This window comes from Sminthopsis crassicaudata, chromosome 2, assembly GCF_048593235.1.
Source record: "Sminthopsis crassicaudata isolate SCR6 chromosome 2, ASM4859323v1, whole genome shotgun sequence".
NCBI classification, from domain to species: Eukaryota; Metazoa; Chordata; class Mammalia; order Dasyuromorphia; family Dasyuridae; genus Sminthopsis; species Sminthopsis crassicaudata.
The window spans coordinates 192,920,844-192,941,892 of record NC_133618.1 but is presented as its reverse complement, the minus strand read 5'-3'; the positions used below and the strand labels follow the sequence as shown (position 1 = coordinate 192,941,892).

The 21,049-nt window shown below is 30.2% G+C and overlaps 1 protein-coding gene across 2 annotated transcripts in view; it reads right to left on the bottom strand.

Annotated features, from left to right (window-relative positions):
• SNTG2 (syntrophin gamma 2) overlaps positions 1 to 21,049 on the bottom strand; it is a 671,931-nt gene that overhangs the window by 175,707 nt on the left and 475,175 nt on the right. For both annotated transcript variants that reach the window (XM_074288004.1, XM_074288005.1), the window contains 2 exons: positions 16,263 to 16,392; positions 12,976 to 13,014 (listed from right to left, as the gene is read on the bottom strand). In XM_074288004.1, the coding sequence (XP_074144105.1) occupies positions 12,976 to 13,014; positions 16,263 to 16,392 (169 nt within the window). The remainder of the gene's footprint in view (positions 1 to 12,975; positions 13,015 to 16,262; positions 16,393 to 21,049) is intronic.

Here is a 21,049-nt window from a genome sequence, read left to right as displayed (position 1 = left end):
ATCCTGTTGGTCATTTCTTACAGAACAATAATATTCCATAATATTCATATACCACAATTTATTCAGCCAATCTCCAATTGATGGGCATCCATGTAGTTTCCAGTTTCTGGCTACCACAAAGTAGGCTGACACAAACATTCTTGCACATTTATGTCCCTTTCCCTTCTTTAAGATCTCTTTGGGAAACAAACCCAGTAGTAGCAACACGGCTAAGTCAAAGGTTATGCACAATTTGATAACATTTTGGGCATAGTTCCAAATTGCTCTCCAGAATGGCTGGATGTATTCACAACTCCACCAACAATGTATCAGTGTCCCAGTTTTCCCACATCTCCTCCAGCATTCTGCATCACCTTTGCCTTTCATTCTAGCCACTCTGACAGGTGTGTAGTGATATCTCAGAGGTGTCTTAATTTTCATTTCTCTGATTTATAATGATTTGGAGCATCTTTAATATGACTAGAAATAGGTTCAAGGAAATTTTATATCTTTAGAGGCTTACTTGAATAAAATAGAGAAAGAAAAGATCAATGAATTGGGCTTGCAACTTAAAAAAAACTATAAAAAGAGAAAATTAACCCCCCCCAATAAAATACTAAACTTGAAATTCTAAAATTAGAAGGAGAAATTGATAAAATTGAAAGTAAAAAAAAAAAAAAAAACTATTGTATTAATAAATAAAACTAACAGTTGATTTTATAAAAAAAAAACAATAAAATAGATAAACCTTTGATAAATATGATCAAAAAAAAGAAAGAGGAAAAATCAAATTGTTAGTCTTAAAAATGAAAAGGGAGAACTTTTCACCAATGAAGAGGAAATTAGAGCAATAAATAGGACTTTGCTCAACTTTTTGCCAATAAATTTGATAACCTAAGTGAAATGGATAACTACCTTCAGAAATATAGGCTTCCCAGATTAACAGAGGAGGAAGTAAATTGCTTAAATAGTCCCATTTTAGAAAAATAAATAGAACAAGCTATTAATCAGCTCCCTAAGAAAAAAACCCCAGGGCCAGATGTATTTATATGTGAATTCTACCAAACATTTAAAGAACAATTAACTCCAATGTTATATAAACTATTTGAAAAAATAGGGAATGAAAGAGTCCTACCAAATTCCTTTTATGACACAGACATGGTACTGATACCTAAACCCGGTAGGTTGAAAACAGAGAAAGAAAATTATAGACCAATCTCCCTAACGGATATTGATGTTAAAATCTTAAAGTATTAGCAAAAAGATTACAGAAAATCATCCTCAGGATAATACACCATGACCAAGTAGGATTTATACCAGGAATGAAAAGCTGGTTCAATATTAGGAAAACTATTAGCATAATTGACTATTAAAAACACTTGAGAGTATAGGAATAAATGGACTTTTCCTTAAAATAATCAGTAGCATCTATTTAAAACCACCAATAAGCATCATATGTAATGGATAAAAACTGGGAAAATTCCCAGTAAGATCAGGGGTGAACAAGGTTGCCCACTATCACCATTACTATTCAATATTGTATTAGAAATGCTAGCTTCAGCAATAAGAGTTGAGAAAGAGATTAAAGCAACTAGAGTAAGTAATGAGGAATCTAAATTATCACTCTTTGCAGATGATATGATGGCATACTTAGAGAACCTCATAGAATCTATTAAAAAGCTATTAGAAATACTCCATACCTTTAGCAAAGTTGCAGGATACAAAATAAGCCCACTTAAGTCATAAACATTCTTATATATCAGCAACAAAATCCAACAGTTAAGAGTTACAAAGAGAAATTCCATTTAAATTAACTGCTGATAGTATAAAATATTTGGGAATCTATCTTCCAGGGGAAAATCAGGAACTATATGAGCAAAACTACAAAACACTTTCCACACTAATAAAATCAGATCTAACCAATTGGAAAAAAATATTAAGTATTCTTGGATAGGTTGAGCAAATATAATAAAGATGACAATACTACCTAAACTAATCTATTTATTTAGTGCTGTACCAATCAGACTCCCAAAAAACTATTTAATGAGCTAGAAAAAATAACAACAAAATTCATCTGGAAGAACAAAAGGTCAAGACCTTCAAGGGAACTAATGGAAAAAAAAAAATCAGATGAAGGTGGCCCAGCTGTACCAGATTTAAAACTATATGATAAAGCAGTGATTACCAAAACCATTTGGTATTGGCTAAGAAATAGACTAGTTGATCAGTGGAATAGGTTAGATTAAAAGGACAAAATAGTCAATAACTTTAATAATCTAGTGTTTTTGAAACCCAAAGACCCCAGCTTTGGGGATAAGAATTCACTGTTTGACAAAACTGCTGGGAAAATTGGAAATTGGTATGGCAGAAACTAGGCATTGACCCACACTTAACACTGCACACCAAGATAAGGTCAAAATTTCATGATCTAGGCATAAAGAATGAGATCATAAATAAATTAGAAAAACATAGGTTAGTTTACCTCTCATACTTGTGGAGGAGGAAGGAATTTGTGACCAAAGAAGAACCAGAGATCATTATTGATCACAAAATAGAAAATTTTGATCAAATTGAAAAGCTTTTGTACAAACAAAACTAATGCAGACAAGATTAGAAGGGAAATAATAAACTGGGAAAATATTTTTACAACGAAATGTTCTGATAAAGGCCTCATTTTTAAAATATGTAGAGAATTGATTCTAATTTATAAGAAATCAAGACATTTTCCAGTTGATAAATGGTCAAATATTATGAACAGACAATTTTTAGATGACGAAATTGAAGCTATTTCTAGCCACATGAAAAGATGCTCCAAGTCATTATTAATCAGAGAAATGCAAATTAAGACAACTCTGAGATACCACTACATACCTGTCAGATTGGCTAGGATGACAGGAAAAGATAATGCTGAATGTTGGAGGAGTTGTAGGAAATCTGGGACACTGGCACATTGTTGGTGAAATTGTGAATACATCTAGGCATTCTGGAGAGCGATTTGGAACTATGCTCAAAAAGTTATCAAACTGCGCATACTCTTTGATCCAGCAGTGTTACTACTGGGCTTATATCTCAAAGAGATCTTAAAGAAGGGAAAGGGACCTATATGTGCAAAAATGTTTGTGGCATCCCTCTTTGTAGTGGCTAGAAACTAGAAAAACTAGAAACTGAGTGGATGCTGAATAAATTGTGGTATATGAATGTTATGGAATATTATTGTTCTGTAAGAAAAGACCAGCAGGATGATTTCAAAAAGGGCTGGAGAGACTTACATGAACTGATGCTTAGTGAAATGAGCAGGACCAGTAGATCATTATATACTTCAACAACAATACTATATGATGATCAATTCTAATGGATGAGGCTCTCTTCAACAATGAGATGAACCAAATCAGTTCCATTTTTTTCAATAATGAATAGAACCAGCTACACCCAGCAAAAGAACTCTGGGAAATGAATGTGAGCCACTACATAGCATTTCCAATCCCTCTGTTTTGGTCTACCTGTATTTTTGATTTCTTTCACAGGTTAATTGTACATTATTTCAAAAACCTGATTCTTCTTGTGCAGCAAAATAATTGTATGGATATGTATACAAATATTGTATTGAACATATATTTTGACATATTTAACATATATTAGTCTCCTTGCCATCTGGGGGAGGGAGTGGAAAGAAGAAGGGGAAAAATTGGAACAAAAGGTTTTGCAATTGTCAATGCTGAAAAATTACCCATGTATATATCTTGTAAATAAAACGTTATAATAAAAAAATAAAGTCCATTCTCTTCAAAATAATTTGAGTCAACAAATAATTCTTGACTTTGTGTCTCTTCCAGAAATTCCAGGCTATATTGACATTAGTCAATAATACTTTGGGGTTCTAGATTGAGGTAGAAAGTACATACCAATATGTCAGTGAAATCATATGGCAAAGTGTAACAACCATGTATCCTAATCTTCTGTAAATTACTTTTATAAATCCTGCTTTAGACACTACAGTTGTACAGTCTGGGAAGGCCATTTAACGTCTACTTGTTTCATTTTTTTTAATTTGCAAAACAGGCACAATAATGGCATCTATCTCACAAGACTGTTTTGGAGGATCAAATGCTAATGCATGTAAAATATTACAAAAATATCTTAAAGCATCTTGAAAATGCTAGCTATTATAGATCTTCCACATATATCCATCAAATATCCTTGAGTCATTCTTTATTATATATTAAATATTTCCAGGAAACTAGTATAGCCCTTAAATTGCCCATTAATCTGTTATTTCCCTACATGAGTAGATCTCATTTTACAAACCTATATAATTTTTTTCTCTTAAATACTACTTATATGCACATCTGACTGTACTTTGAGGCTTTCTGTCCTTTGTATGAACTTCCCTTATAACTAACGAAATTTCAGCATAGTGTATACGAGTTTGAGAGGGGAAAAGTCTTGAAAATAAAAATCTATGACCTACAAATATATTAATTGCAACATTTCTTTATTGTATGCTTATAAAATTAATATCTATAAAAGGGAAGTAACAGAGAAGTTAGAATAACTCTACTGTCAGGGCATAAGCAGTTAAATTGAGATTTTAAAGTGTATATATTGTCATTTCACAGCTATTGAGAAATTGTATAGAATTATTTGGGGAGATAACCTATAGTTTTAACACAGAAATGACAATATTTCATTTTGCAATGGAATCTGGGATCTCTCATCAATATGGTTACTCTTTCCAAAAGGACAGAACACAGATAATCTAGGCATCCTGTGCAACTCTGCTATTTTCTGCTACACTACAGAATTTAATAATTTAAATTTTCTATTAGGCAGATGTACATTTAATTTTGTTCTATACATAATTTGATTTTCCTAAATAAAATTAGTAAAGATTCAGTAATAGCTTTACTATTATTGAAGACATTAGATGCTTTAGGAATTCTATCCTATGCACCCAATTAATAAATAATATTAAATTATGCTAATTTCATCTCTTTCTTTATAGATTTTTGTAATTGCTTATTACAAGTTTCTAGCAAGTGTTCATTATAGCTTTATGAACACTTATCTGATTGTATCTTCATAACTAAATTAAAAAGATATTTACTACGATAATAAAGAAGTAGATTTTCATTTATCTTTCCTGAGGTCATTTATACAGAAATTATATCAGTAGGCCCAAAGCCGCCACTATAGATAGCTATAAATTAATTGACTGTGCTATTTCTGGTTTACTTTCCTTAAAGAAGACTAGAGCCAACAGCAATGGTTAGATGATTGCTTAGCATAAGGAAGCAGAAACATCTATATTTTGGACTTTCATTTTAATTTTATTTAAAGGAAGTTTTTTAGAAAATATTATTTTCATTTGGTATTGGCTAAGAAATAGACCGGTCAATCAGTGGAACAGATTAGGTACAAAGGACAAAAAGGGTACAACTATAGCAATCTAGTGTTTGATAAACCCAAAGATACCAATATTAGGGATAAAAATTCATTATTTGAAAAAAACTGTTGGGAAAACTGGAAATTAGTATGCCAGAAATTAGATATGGATCCACACTTAACACCATAAACCAAGATAAGATCAAAATAGGTCCATGATTTAGGCATAAAGAATGAGATCATAAATAGATTAGAGGAACAGAGGATAGTCTACCTCTCAGACCTGTGGAGAAGGAAGGAATTTATGACTAGAGAAGAACTAGAGATTATTATTGATCACAAAATAGAAGATTTTGATTACATCAAACTAAAAAGTTTCTGTACTAATGCAAACAAGATTAGAAGGGAAGTAACAAATTGGGAAAATATTTTTACAGTTAAAGGTTCTGATAAAGGTCTCATTTCCAAAATAGATAGAGAATTGATCCTAATTTATAAGAAATCAAACCATTCTCCAATTGATAAATGGTCAAAGGATATGAACAGACAATTCTCAGATAATGAAATTGAAATTATATCCACTCATATAAAAGAGTGTTCCAAATCACTACTGATCAGAAAAATGCAAATTAAGACAACTTTGAGATACCACTACACACCTGTCAGATTGGCTAAAATGACAGAAACAAATAATGATGAATGTTGGAGGGGATGTGGGAAAACTGGGACACTAATACATTGTTGGTGGAGTTGTGAAAGAATCTAGCCATTCTGGAGAGCAATCTGGAACTATGCCCAAAAAGTTATCAAACTGTGCATACCCTTTGATTCAGCAGTGCTACTACTGGGCTTATATCCCAAAGAAATACTAAAGAGGGGAAAGGGACCTGTGTGTGCCAAAATGTTTGTAGCAGCTCTTTTCGTAGTGGCTAGAAACTGGAAGATGAATGGATGCCCATCAATTGGAGAATGGTTGGGTAAATTATGGTATATGAAGGTTATGGTATATTATTGCTCTGTAAGAAATGACCAGCAGGATGAATTCAGAAAGGCTTGGAGAGACTTGCATGAATTGATGCTGAGTGAAATGAGCAGAACCAGAAGATCACTATACACTTCAACAACAATACTGTATGAAAATGTATTCTGAAGGAAGTGGATATCTTCAACATAAAGAAGATCCAACTCACTTCCAGTTGATCAATGATGGACAGAAATAACTACACCCAGAGAAGGAACACTGGGAATTGAATGTAAAATATTAGCACTACTGTCTATCTACCTAGGTTACTTATATCTTTGGAATCTAATACTTAACGTGAAACAAGAAAATTGGATTTACACACACATATATTATATCTAGGTTATATTGTAACACATGTAAAATGTATGAGATTGCCTGTCATCTAGGGGAGGGAGTAGAAAGAAGGAGGGGAAAATCTGGAAAAATGAATACAAGGGATAATGTTATTAAAACATTATGCATATATATATATATATATATATATACTGTCAAAAATTATAATTATAAATTAATTTTAAAAAAGGAGAGAAAAAATAATGAATAAAACAAAAATCCATTGGGGGGAAAATAGAAAATATGGTTTTCATTCTGTAAGAAATAAGGGACATCTTTGATTTTTAAGTATGGCAATTTCCTTTTTATTAACCTGCTAAATTCTGTTTTGTTTTTTTTAATTTTTCTCTTTGCAAAGATCCCCATGTACCAGTTTTTATCCCCATTTATGTTTTCTTCAGAAGTAGATTAGATATATAGACGTTTCTAAAATTCTATTCATCTCCTTAACTTTTTTCTTGTTTTATGTTTTTCTTGGGGATAGAGTTATCTAATCCTGAAAAAGGAGAATTTAAGGTCCCCAACTAGTATACTTTTATCATTGGCTTAATTTTGTGAGTTATTTAACTTTTCCTTTAAGAATTTGGATGCTATATTTTTTAGTGCATATGTTTAGTATTGATATTACTTCATTACATCATTATCTATGGTGCCTGTTAGCAAAATGTCATTGTTCTGCTTATTAATTAATCTTTTTTAATCAGATCTATTTTTTCTTTTGCTTTGTCTGAAATCCTGATATTTACCCCTGCTGCTTATACTTTAGTTGAAGCATAACAGATTCTGCTTCAGTCCCATATCTTTACCCCCTGTGTGTCTCTCTGTTTCAAGTATGTATCTTACAAACAATGTATCATGTTATTTTTAATTTATTCTGCTATCTACTTCCATTTTATGGGTGAGTACATCCAATTCAAAGGACAGTTAGATGGTTAAGTACATTAAATGGCATGGAATCAGGAAGACTCATATTGCTGAGTTAAAATCTGGCTTTAGATAGTAACTAATTATATCTGAGTTATTTAACCTTATTTGCCTCACTTTCCTCTTTTGTTAAATGAGCTAGAGCAGTTAATGGCAAACTGCTCCAGGATCTTTGTTAAGAAAACTCCAAATGAGATTACAAAGAATTTCACATGCTGAAAAATGACTGAACAACAAGAAAATTATTCCATTTGCATTCACAATTATGATTTATCTCTATTTCTCACCATTTTATGTTCTCATTTTTTCTTCTCTTTCTCCTTTAATTTATCCCTCCTTAAAAATACTTCTGACCACCATCATCTTCCCCAATCTGACCTTCCCTTCTATTTGTCTTCTTTTATTTTCACTTTCCTTTCATATTTCCCTGTAGCTAACTGACTGTATGTGTTATTCCTTCTTTGAATCAAATCCTGCTATTCCTCACTCTCCCATTTCCCCTTCTATTTTAGAAGCTGTTCATATCTATTTTATATGAAATAATTTACCTTACTCCCCTGTCCTCCTTCTCCCAGGGCATCCTTTTTCTTCTCATTGTAATCAATTCATTTCATGTCTTCCATCTATGTATACTCTTTTTTTTTTTTTTTTAAATTTTCACTTATTTGTTTATTTTTGCTGAGGCAATCGTTTAAAGACTTGTAAGGGGTCACACAGCTAGGAAGTGTTAAATTCTAAGGCCAGGTTTGAACTCAGATACTCCTGACTCCAAGGCTGGTGCTCTATTCACTGAGCCATCTAGCTGCCCCTATGTTTACTCCTTCTAACTTCCCTTATAAGATAAAGTTTTGGGTTTTGTTTTGTTTTGTTTTGTTTTTTGTTTTTTTGGAGTTGCAGTATTATTTTCCCAAGTCAGAATGTAAACAGTTTAATTTTATTACAATCCCTTATGGTTTCTCTTTCCTGTTTACTTTATTTTTATATTTATCTCCGCCTCCCTCCCACCAAAAAAAAAAAAAAAAAAAAAAAAAAAGATTATACCCTTTTGCTGGATAGGTGATTCATGGTTGGTCTTTTGCCTTCTGCAATATCTCATACCAAATTCTCTGGTTGTTTAATATAGAAGCTACTACATCTTGTCCTCTGCTGACAATATCTGAATTGTTCTTTTCTGGCTACTTGAAGTATTAGCTTCATTCTATGTCTATATTTTAGAAACATTATGAAAAAATCTAGAGAGTATAATTGTATTTATCTTTGAGTAAATGTGTTTTTGAGCAAAATGAATTCCCAATTTAAATCCCTTACAATTAAAAAAAATAAATATTAATGGTAGAGTGATATATTTTCCTCACAAAAATATGTCTATCTTATGTGGAAGAAATATAATTATCTTTAAAATAAATTCATGTTAGAAACAAATCTGAACTATGCTAGTAGACATTCTAAAAACATTTGATAGTATATGGCAAAAACTATTAAATTGTTCATATCCTTTGACTCAGCATTACTGCTATTGGCTCTAAAATCAAAGAGATAAGTGAAATAGGAAAAGGATCTATATATATGCATATATATAATATTTAAATCAGCTCTGTTGGTGGTTAAGAAGAATTGGAAACTAAGGAGGAGTTATTCAATAACTGGAGAATGGTTCAACAAGTTATGATACATGAATGTAATAGAATACTAATTATGCTGTAAGAAATAACAAAATGATGGTTTAGGAAAAAAAAGAGAGAAGACCTTTTTTATAGTACAAATAATCCTGTAAAAACAATTGATTTTGAAAGACTTAGAAATTGCTCAACATGATTATCAATCACAATTCCATATTCTTTAGAAATAATATGATTGAAAAAGTTCAGTCTCCTAAATGATTTTTATTTTAAAGTCAAATTTTCTGGGCCATTTAAAGCAAATATGAAGAATTCTGTTTTAGTTCATTTAAAAACTAAAAAACCTAAGATTTCCCTATATCAAAATTAAGAACAATAAAGATATATTAATTATACTGTAAGCTTTATACATTTATACAATTTTAGTTGAGGTTTTTATTTTAAAACAAAATGAAAATTAAAAAAAAAACAGTACAATTCAGTATTTACCTGACATGGGGACAATTAATTTTATTTGAAGTGACTATTCTGAAATGTCAATATTATCTATGGATAAATTGGAATTATGATTGTTTAAAAAATTCCTAAAACTGTGCAATAGCTTTCAGATGATTCTATTTTGAATCATACTAAAGTATTACTTATTTTACAGGATAGTGGCATAAAAATTGGGGTTATATCAACATTTATTTCTCAATCACTAACTTGCTAGTATTTTCAAAAATCAAATATGGGAAACATATTTGAAAACAAAAGAGCTTTGTTTGGATATTTTCCAGGAAATTAGGCATTTTTCAAAAATAATATTTGCTATCAGGCAGATTGACTTATAGGTATGAAAAAATGGGTGCATTTACAAGTAAAAATCAATGTGAGCAGCCACTCATTAGTGAATAAGCAGCAAACGATTACCAATATCCTGTCAATGTAGAATAAATGTCTTGTTTCAACGTAGCTTGATATTTTTCTCACAATTTTGACAGGTAATATGATATAATACAAAGAGAAATAGGCATGGAATATGATTGTATTCTTAGCCTGACTACAATATTTATTCCATGCATTCTACTCTCTCAGTCTCACTTTCAGCATATATAAAATACAATGCTTACAATGTTGTGATGAAAATCCTCCTATCTAGGTCACCAAAACAATGTCCTTGTTGATCTAGACAAAAGTTGTCAAAGTTCTAAACTAAAATTAATTTTTTTAGTAAAATTAAGGGCATGGATGTGTTATATCTATATGAAAGTAAAAATAGAAATATTTGACAATTGACTAATTATGTGGAATAAAGGTTAGTGAAAAATCCAGGATAATGATGAAATTATGAACCTGGGAAATTTGATGTATCTTCAACAACAAAAAGAGAAGTTTGAAAGAAAGGAAGATTTCCAAAAGAAAATAATAAGTTCATTTGTGAGCATGTTGAGTATATGAAGTCTCAGGGAGAAACAGCATGTGAGATTGATGAGAAGAAAAATTATCAAGTGAAGAGAAAAAAAGACATAGGAAATGATCTTGGAGAATATCGATGTGGTGATGTGGTATAGATGATAAGCTGAGAAATAAGACTGAGTAAGAATGACATGAAGAGATGAGGGCCAGGCAGCAGTCTTGTATTGAATATGCATTTATTTATTTAACACCTACTTTGTGGCAAATTAAGCACTGGAAATACAGAGAAAGCCCAGGTACTTAAGGAGATCACATTCTAATCAGGGAGATAACATGGAAATAACAAAAAAGAGAAAAATAATACTTAGAAGGTAGTCTCAGAGGGGAGAGCACTAGTAGCTCTTGGATTGAGAAAGATCTATAGAAAGTGGGATTAAAGATGAGACTTGATGAAGACAGGAAACCTAAAGAATGAAGGTGGGATCAGAGAGGACAGTCAATTCACAGGCACAGAGATGGGGAATGGAGAGTTGTATATAAAGCATAGCCAGTGTACCTGAATGGTACATAGTAATGTACCATTATTATATTACTATATGATATCTAAATGGCTATAAACTGTAGATTCTAAATTCATTTGCTTAACTATTTGAAGTTAAGTAAAAGCCCTCTATCTTTGATTTGCTTTGTGATGATGAGTAACCTCAGTTTGACAGAGTTGACAACAATCTGGAAAGTCCCTCCTAATGTTTTTATACCTCTTGACCAATCAGCTGTCCAATCCAAGAGCTAATGCAATTCAAGCACGACAGATGACCTCCCACTAGATTGTGAGTTCTTTGAGTGCAAGGAAAATATGTTTGTCTTTTTTTTGCATCCTTAACATTTAGCATACAGTATATCATAATTGCTTGTTGACTACTGACTGTCAAACTGACTTGCACAAATGAAAAGTTTGGGGATATTTTTTCTCAAACAAAAAGTAAGTAAGGAAGAAAAAAATATCAATGGAAAGGGAGAAGAGATACATTAGAACCAGACTTCAGAGCTTTAAAAACAAAAGTTATCTTAAATCTATTAGGAATACACTAAAGTATCTGAAGAGAAGAGTGATGTCAGATATGTGAATTAGGAAACTTTTATATTTCTCTTACATATATCACTTTAGAGAAAAATATTCTTGAACATTTAAATATCAAATATTAATTTTTAAAAATATGAATATTCTGCAGCAAGCTTAGCTCAGGCCAGTCTAGGGGCTCAGTTTTAGGCTCAGAACATAGAAAAACACTTGTAAACTATACAATTCAATTTAAAAATTTGGTCCCTTCTGTCTCTGCATTAGCCAGGCAAAAAAGCTGGGTTAGTAATATATCCCACAAGGTAATAATGGAAACTTTCCTAACCTAATCAATTCCCTATGGTTTGGGTTCTTTATGTCTTTGGTGAGAGAGAAACCTTGTCTTCTGACTAATCACATTCTTGGGAACATCTTTACTTTCTTAAAGAGAAACCAATCTAAGGCTTCATAAGATGAAACACCATTTGTACCATAAGGAGGCACTTATAAACTCACAAACCAATTCTTTTCTCTTTATTGCAAACTTCACAATAGTCTTGATTTAAAACAATTTAAATTGATCTAACCAGATGATAATGATATTAGGGATGAGGCAGTCCTGCATGACTGATCATTGCTATAGTTGAATTAAGGAACTGGATTTTTGTCTTGCCTCTGATGTATTCTAGCTGTGTATCAAACCAAAAAAACTCTCAATAATCTAGGCAATTCGATTATAATTTCAAATGAGTTGGGGGTCTGCAAAAATAGAGGGAGTTCCTCACAGAAAAAAATGTTAACTACACTAACGAAATTACAATTCCAGTCCTGTCCCTAACTTTCTCCCCAGAAGAAAAAAAAAAAAAAAAGAAAAGAAACAACGACAGCAACAAAAACAACAGACACATACAGCTTAGAACAAAAACATTTTTGTTTTCTAAATATATGTAGTATTTGCCACTAAGAAAATCTTGTTTCAATGCAGTCTTTCAAGTAATGAAAGATCCATGTCAGGATGAAGTTTTAATGTATTTTGCAAACAAACTAGAAAAACAGTTTAAAGGATTCCCAAGAAATTGTTTGTATTATAAATGAAAAAGTAAATCAAGTTTAAAAAGAAATCTTCAATACTGGGCTAAAATCTTTTACATTATAGTTGCTTCCAAATTCACATACATAGTACATCTTTAAAAGTTAGAAAAGCTTTAGCACATGGAAATCTATGCAACTCTTAAAATGAAAAACAAAAGTCCTACCTGGTCACAAGGAGAACAGCATTTATTTGCCATTTTCATCTGGAGAAAGAAGTTAGTGATGAGTCAGTTTAACAAGAATATTAATGCTATAATTTTTCAAGCTGTCTGGCAGTCGAAATTAATTAGCAACACAAAATGCCCTTGAAAAAATATGATTTTTTTTTCTTTTCTTTTCTTCTTAGTATATTTCTCTTTAAGCTATAGAATGGTTCAACTTGTCATGAATTCATTCAATCAATTCTGATAATGATAAGTCATAAAAATGTAATTAAAAGACTCAAGAAACTAGAAGTTCAATCTGAATGAGAGTATATACCAGCAGATTTCTCTGCCACCTCATACCATTCTCAAATAGGGATAATCACTTTGGAACCATCTGACTTACAGAATTATTGTAGTCAATACTGTGAAAAAATAATTTTGTTTCTTTAGGTTCATCACTTGTAAAATGAGAGATTTGCAAGAGGAGATTATAGAGTCTTCTTAATCCCTTTTAGTTATTCTATGCTTCTTTAAAATAATCTAAAGAAAGGGAAAATACTTTAAAGATTATAAAGGCCTATCAGCACATAAGATTTGTAGGGATACATTAGGGAACCTGAATTTAGATTCAGAAGTTTTGAGTTCAGATTTATTTATTTTGCTAGTTGTATGAATTTCACCTCTTTAATCTGCCAGAAATTTACTCTTCTATAAAATGCACGGGTGGGACACAAATGATGATATCTGCTATCCATTTCAACTATTAAAATTTTTTATCTTATTACTGATAAGTTGTAAAGTGTTTATCTAAAGTATAGTAGTTTCAACTTAAGAATCCTAGAATAAGCAATACATTAAATAAAATGCAGTTGGTGATTATATTAGAGCCATTCATCTACATGTACTTTAGAACAAAACAAAACAACTGCAAAAACAAACAAAAATTAAATGTATGCTTAACATTTAATTTACATAACGTACATTTATTGAAAAATTAGTTTTAAAGATATATGTATTGGGCCTATGGTATTACTGGTGAACTCCAGATTAGGAAATTTGCACTACCAATGCAAATTGGCACCTTCTCTGAAAATTATGTCTCAAAGTTGTCTGAAGTAGTAAGTAGATCAGTGGCTTGCCCAAAATCATGCAGTTAGTATGTATTAGAGGATTAACTTGAAACCTGATTTTTCTGAGATCATCTTAGGGTTGTTCTTTTGAGCCTTAAGAAAAGATTCATAATTATTGTTTTATTTATGTCTCATGTATGTTATAAAGGGAGTGATTTGTAAACAAAAAGGGAACAAATATGTTTATTATTGCTGTTATCATTAATATTAGTTTTTCCACTTACTAGTACTTTATTTTTCTAATTACCTTAAAAATTTTTTCAATATTCACTTTTTTTTTTTAAGAATTTGAGTTACATATTTTTCTCTGATATATATATATGTATATATCAGAGAAAAATATGTATATATATATATAATATATAAAAATAAATATATACAAATATATAAAAAATTTAAAAAATATGTATATATATATATATATATATTTTTTTTTTTTAGAAAACCAAGATGATAGGGGATTTATTTCTAAAGAAAAATGGGAGGAAAAATTCTACTGTAAAATCTACCTTTGTAAAAACAATATGCTGAATACCAATTGAAGTTGAAGGTCTCTCTGTGGTAATTGCGTTTTTGGTAAATGTTATACAGGTGTCATAACCTGTTTTTGTTTCTTCATCTCCTCTAAAAGGTTTTGGAGTCCAAAAGCTATCATATTCTTGAATGAATAACTTATTGTGGAGATTGTACTGGTCTATTTGGTTGAGAGAAAGACCAATTTCATATCTACAGATCAGAATATCACACCAATTTCCAAGGTTATGTCAGTATATTTTTTTTAAACTTTGGATTCAGCCAAGAGTAACTAAAAGAGGATATGTCAGGCTGATAATATTTGGAAAACTCAGTCTCTTGTTGGGTATGAAATTGCTCAAGGTCACCCTTAGCCTGAGTCAGAACTGATTATTTAGTGTGTGTGAAAATAAAATATATCTGTCCCAAACTATGGGCCTCCCATAAAACTTCCATAATTTTTAATTCCTGCCAACATTGTCCCTCTGAGTATTAAATCCTTAGTTCTCCAGAATTTCTTTTTTGGAAGACAAAGGTGTTATCTAAAAACAGGATCATGAAGAGTATACATGATAAAGAATACTAAATTTGTAGACAGAAGATCTGGATTCAAATCCTGACTCTGCTAAAAACTGCTTTGTACCCATTCTTCTTCTGTAAAATGAGGAAATTGGACAAGATGGACTTTAATATCCTATTCAGGACTACAGCTATGATCCTAAGCAGCTATTTATCACATATTTAGAATGAGACTTTTATACACTTGTCTCTGTTGTTAGAATGTAACTCCTTGAGAGTAGTCATTTCTTGTTTTTTAAATTTGTATCCTCAGCACTCAACATAGTGACTGGCATGCTAGATACTTAGTAAATGTTGATTGATAGCTTTTCTTTTTAAATAGTATAAAAATGTGTATTATAAACACCAAGTTTCCTTAAATCTCCAGAGTCAGAAGAGTTAATTTATTAAAATATTATTCACAAGAATCAAATCATGCATTTGTAACTATAAAGCTGAGTTATTTGTTTTGTTTTTAATATTTGTTGTTTTGTTGAAACTTCCAATGTGTATCCTGGAAAGCATTTCCTGTGGTCAGTGTCAGAGTCTAACTAACCTAGATTTCCTGATTAAAAATCAAAACCTCTTATTATAGCATCATTTTGCCTCATAATTAATATTCAATATTTACAAAATTACAAAGTATCTGGGTGGATAGTTGGTAAAAATGTCCTTCATCTGAATGTTTGGAAATGAGCTTCAGTACTGCATTAAAAGACACTAAATGAGAAATCAGAAGAGCTAGATTTAATGCCAAGTTACTACTATCCTTTACCTTTGTCCAGTTTTTTGAAATGAGGATAATAATACTTATATTTACTACTTCATAGCATTTTGTAGGGATCAAATGAGGCAACTGATTTGAAAGTATAAAGTGTAAATAGATTTAAGGCAACTGCAAAGTGATAAATGCTTGAAAAAATCTGGATGACTATTTTTCATTCATAAGTTTTATGAGCATTTTAGGAGGAAGGTTTTGAAATATGATTCTAAACCCTTATTTAAAGCAAGTTGATTACAGACTAATTAATGATGAATTATTCTTATGAATGATTGAATATAACAATGCAAAAGTATCAAGGTTGGGAAAATTTATATACCTACATTTTGGAGTGTCAAATCACCAATGTTAGCTGATATTGCTCTTAGCCAGTCAGCACTCTCCTGGGTTGTATAAAACTGAATGATGCCCGTACTGACTCCATCCAGGGCTAGCACTTCAAAGGCATTAGATCTGCAGGGAAAGGGAAGAATATAATGCTATGTTTCTGTTTCTATACTATCTGATAGACTTCTGCACCATTCTTTTGAAATAATCTTTTTTTAAAAAGGAAAAGACCTTTGAAATATAGTAGTTTTTCCTACAGTTTATACTTAACCTTTCAAAAAATATTCTTCACTATATGCATATAATAGAGAGAATGTACTCATAGACTTTACATATTTAAGTGATCTTGTTAAATATTTGTTGAAATTAAGTAAAAAATTTCAAATCCCTCACCACCAAGAGTTATTTCTTATATGATAAAAACTTAAAAGGGAACTCACAAAGTCAATAACTTCTTGTAAAAATTTTGACATTGCCTCCTTATTATATTTCCAGTAATAATTCATTCAAAATCCATTTATTATAACCATTAAATCTGTTAACATGATTATGATATATATCAAAGTCATTCCTACATATCACTTAAGCCGTTTAGAATCACAAATCATGTATATATATTCAGTTCTTAAAGCAATGATTTGATATAGTTCTTCACTCCTATGCTTGAACTTCAAAGTTTTTCTAAAACTCTCTTTTTTGTTTGTTTGTTTTTTTATTTTTTTTTAAATCAGGAATATGTGGAAGTCATCTATTTCATTAAAGATTCATTTTTCCCTCTGAAAATTATATTCTTTTTAGCTGGGTAAGAGATCTTTTGGCTCTAAGATCATATTCTTTTCTATATAGAATACCAAATATTAAATTCTCTGCTTTTTTGTTGTTTTGGTTGCTAAATTATGCATGATTCTGACTATGTTTCTGGAGTACTTGGATTCTTTTTTTTTCTGGTAACTTGGACTTGATTTTGGCTATAATGGTTCTGGAAGCTTTCATCCAAGGGTTCTTTCAGAAGGTGAATGCTAAATTCTATTACCACTTTGCATTTTGGTTCTAGGAGATTAGGAAATATGTTTTTCCTTTGTTATGTTTATTTATTTATTTAGAAGGGAAGAGAAAATAAGGGTGATTTGCTTGCTTTTTTCAAAGATAAATGAAAATCATGAAATTGAAAAATATGTCAAATTGGCTTTCAAATTTTTTTCTTCTAAGATGAAAGTTACTTTTGTTAGAATTATTATCTACCTGTTTGGAAAACTATCCAATATAAAGAATACAGCACAACTTCTAATACAGAGTTCAGAACAGTATTAATTTGGGGGAGTGCTAAAATTTGACATCTCTGTTCCCTTTTGTTATTTTTCATATTTATTTGTAATTTTCTTTTTTTGGGGGGATAACATTTATTTATTTTTAACATTTTTTAAAACATTCAAAAATCTCTCCCTAATTTCAGACCTTCCTTATCCATTGAAAAGACAAACATATTACATATATGTACAAAACATATTTTGTAATTAGCCACATTAAAAAATCAGGAAAAAAGTTCAGTTCTCTGTCTGGAGGTGGATAGCATTTTTCATTAAAAGTCCTTTGAAATTGTCATGGATCATTGTACTGATCAGAGTAGCTAAGTTTCTCATAGTTGATTATTAAAATATTGCTTTGAGTAATGTTTTCCTGGATCAACTCACTTCATTTTGTATCAATTTATTATATTAGTCTTCTCAGGTTTTTTCTAAAATTATGCATCTCATTATTTCTTATAACACAATAGTATTCCATCACAATTATAAATCACAACTTGTCCAATTAGTCCTCAAATTAAGGCATTCCCTTAATTTCCAATTCTTTGTCACCACAAAAGAGTATTAATAAATATTTTTGTACATATAGGTCCTTTTATTTTTCTTTGCTTTTTTTGAGATAAAGATGTAATAATGATATTTCTGGCTCCATGTGTAGGCAGTTTTATAGCAATTTGGTCATAGTTTCATGTTGTTCTTCAGAATGATTGGCATAATTTGCAATTCCAGCAATGGTGCATCAATGCATTTTTTCCCTCATCTGTTCTAGTATTTGTTATTTTCCTTTTTAGTTATGTTATCTAATATTAGGGGTATGGGATAGGAATCAGAGTTGTTTAATCTACATTTCTCTATCAAGCATGATTTAGACCATTAAAAAAAATATTACCATAGATGCCTTTGATTTATTTTGAAAACTTTCTGTCATTTGACCATTTATCTGTTGGGGAATAGCTCTTAATATTTCCTTCCTTCCTGCAAATTTGCATCAATTCTTTAACTATTTAGGAAATCCTTTATTAGAGAAATTTGTTATAAATCCCTCCACCCTATTTCCTCCTTTCCTTCCAATTTTGATTGTACTGATTTTGTTAGTACAAAACTTTCTTAATTTGAAGCAAACATTCATTTTTATATCATATCATCCATTTTGTCTTTTGTTTTGTTATGAAATCTTTTTTCCATATATTGAACATATATTTTTTCATGTTTCTTGAATTTGTTTATATCACTCTTGATACCTATTTTGATCTTATCTTGCTATATATATGTATATATATACATATGTATACATTATATATATGCATATATATATATGTATATAGTATAAATGAAGGTCTATGTCTAGTTTCTGTCAGACTGCTTTCTACTGTTCTCTAAAATTATTGCCAAATGTTGAATTGTTACCCACAAAAGTTAGATATTTGAGTTTATCAAATAATTATAGTGATCATTTACTTTTATTTATTATGTATCTAATATATTTCACTGATAAACCACTCTATTTCTTATCCAGTACTAGATTGTTTTGATAATTACTACTTTGTAATATAGTTTGAAATCTGAGACTATTAGATCTCCTCCTTTTGCTTTTTAAAAAAATTATTCCCTTGATATGTTTGACCTTTTAAAATATTTCTCCAATTGTTTATATGTGTCTTTATCAATGAGAAAAGTGTTTTGTCATTGTGTTCATATAGCTCCCATGTGTATGTTTTAAAAGGTAGGTTCCCAAGTGTTTTATATTGTCTACAAACATTTTAAATGGAATTTCTGTTTCTATTTCTTCTTCCTAGGACTTGTTGGTAGCACTCAAAAATGCTAATAGTTTATGTGGATTTATTTTATAATCTTTCAATTTCACTAAAGTTTTAATTGTTTCAATTAGTTTTTAGTTGATTCCTTAGAACTCTCTAATTATATTAGCATATTATTTGCACAAAGTGAAAGTTTTCTTTCTTTGTTCCTAATTGATATTCCTTCAATTTCTTTTTCCCCCACTCTGATTGCTATAGCCACTATTTCTAATACAATACCGAATAATTTTAGTGACATTCTTATTTTACCTCTGATCTAATTGGGAAGAAATAGCTTATCATCATTACATATGATCTTTACTTTTAATTTTGGACAACTATTACTTATTACATAAAGAAAAAACTGCATTTATTCCTATGCTTTGAATGGGAATACTATATTTTATCAAAAACTTATCCCTCGTCTATTGAAATAATAATATAGTAGGTGTTATTCATGTTAAGTACATAATGAATTATGCATATAATCACTTTAATATTGAACCAGTTCTGCATTCCTTGGTATAAATCCCTCCAAGATAGAGAATATGATATTTGTAAAATATTGTGGTATTTAATTAATTTTTTTTCATATATATCATTAGTATTTGTCAAGTTTTTTTTTTTTTTTCTTTTTTCATTTTTGCTCATTCTGGCCTAGGTATGCCTAGGTATGAAAATCATATTTGTATCACAAAAGATATTTAGTAGTATATATTTAACCTAACTATTTTTTAAAATAGCTAAAAGAGTATTGGAATTAATTTTTTAAAAAATGTTTTGTGTAATTTGCTTGTAAATTTAACTGATCCTAAGACCCTATGAATATAAGTTGTTCAATTTATTTTCTTAAGATAGGGTTATGTAAGTGTTTATTTATTTCTAATAAACTAGGAAATTTATATTTCCATAAATATTTATTCAATTCACTTGTATTACCTGTTTTGTTGGCATATAGTTGGCAAAATAGGTTTTAATAACTAATTTAAATTCCATTTCATAGTGTTGCCTACACCCTTTTCATTTTTTGATGCTGAATTTTTTTTTTCATTTTAAAATAAAACAAAACAATAATTTATCTGTTTTATTCAATTATATATTTCTTTTTTGGTGAAACCACCTCTTAGTTTCATTTATAAGTTCAATGGCTTTTTTTACATTCAATTTTGTTAATCTCTTCTTTGATTTCCAAGATTTTTATTTCAGTGTTTAATTAGGGAATTGTTTTTTTTTTTTTTCCTAGTATTTTTTTGGTAAAACATTTAGGGATATAAATTATCTTCTGAGTACTATTTTGGGTGCATACCATACATTTTGGCATATTGTCTCACTGTTGTCTTTATCTTTTTTTTTTTTTTCCTTTTTTCCTGAGGCTGGGGTTAAGTGACTTGCCCAAGGTCACACAGCTAGGAAGTATTAAGTGTCTGAGACCAAATTTGAACTCTGGTCCTCCTGAATTCAAGGCTGGTGTTCTATCCACTGTGCCACCTCGCTGCCCTGTCCTTATCTTTAATAAAATTATTGGTCATTTCTACAATATGTTTTTTGGACCACTCAGTATTTGGGATTAGATTTTTTAATGTATTATTATTAGTTAATGTTAAATCAATGTTCCAGACCATTTAGTGAATGTTATTTTTATTGTAGTATGTTCTACAAAAGGTGCATTTAATATTTCTGCTT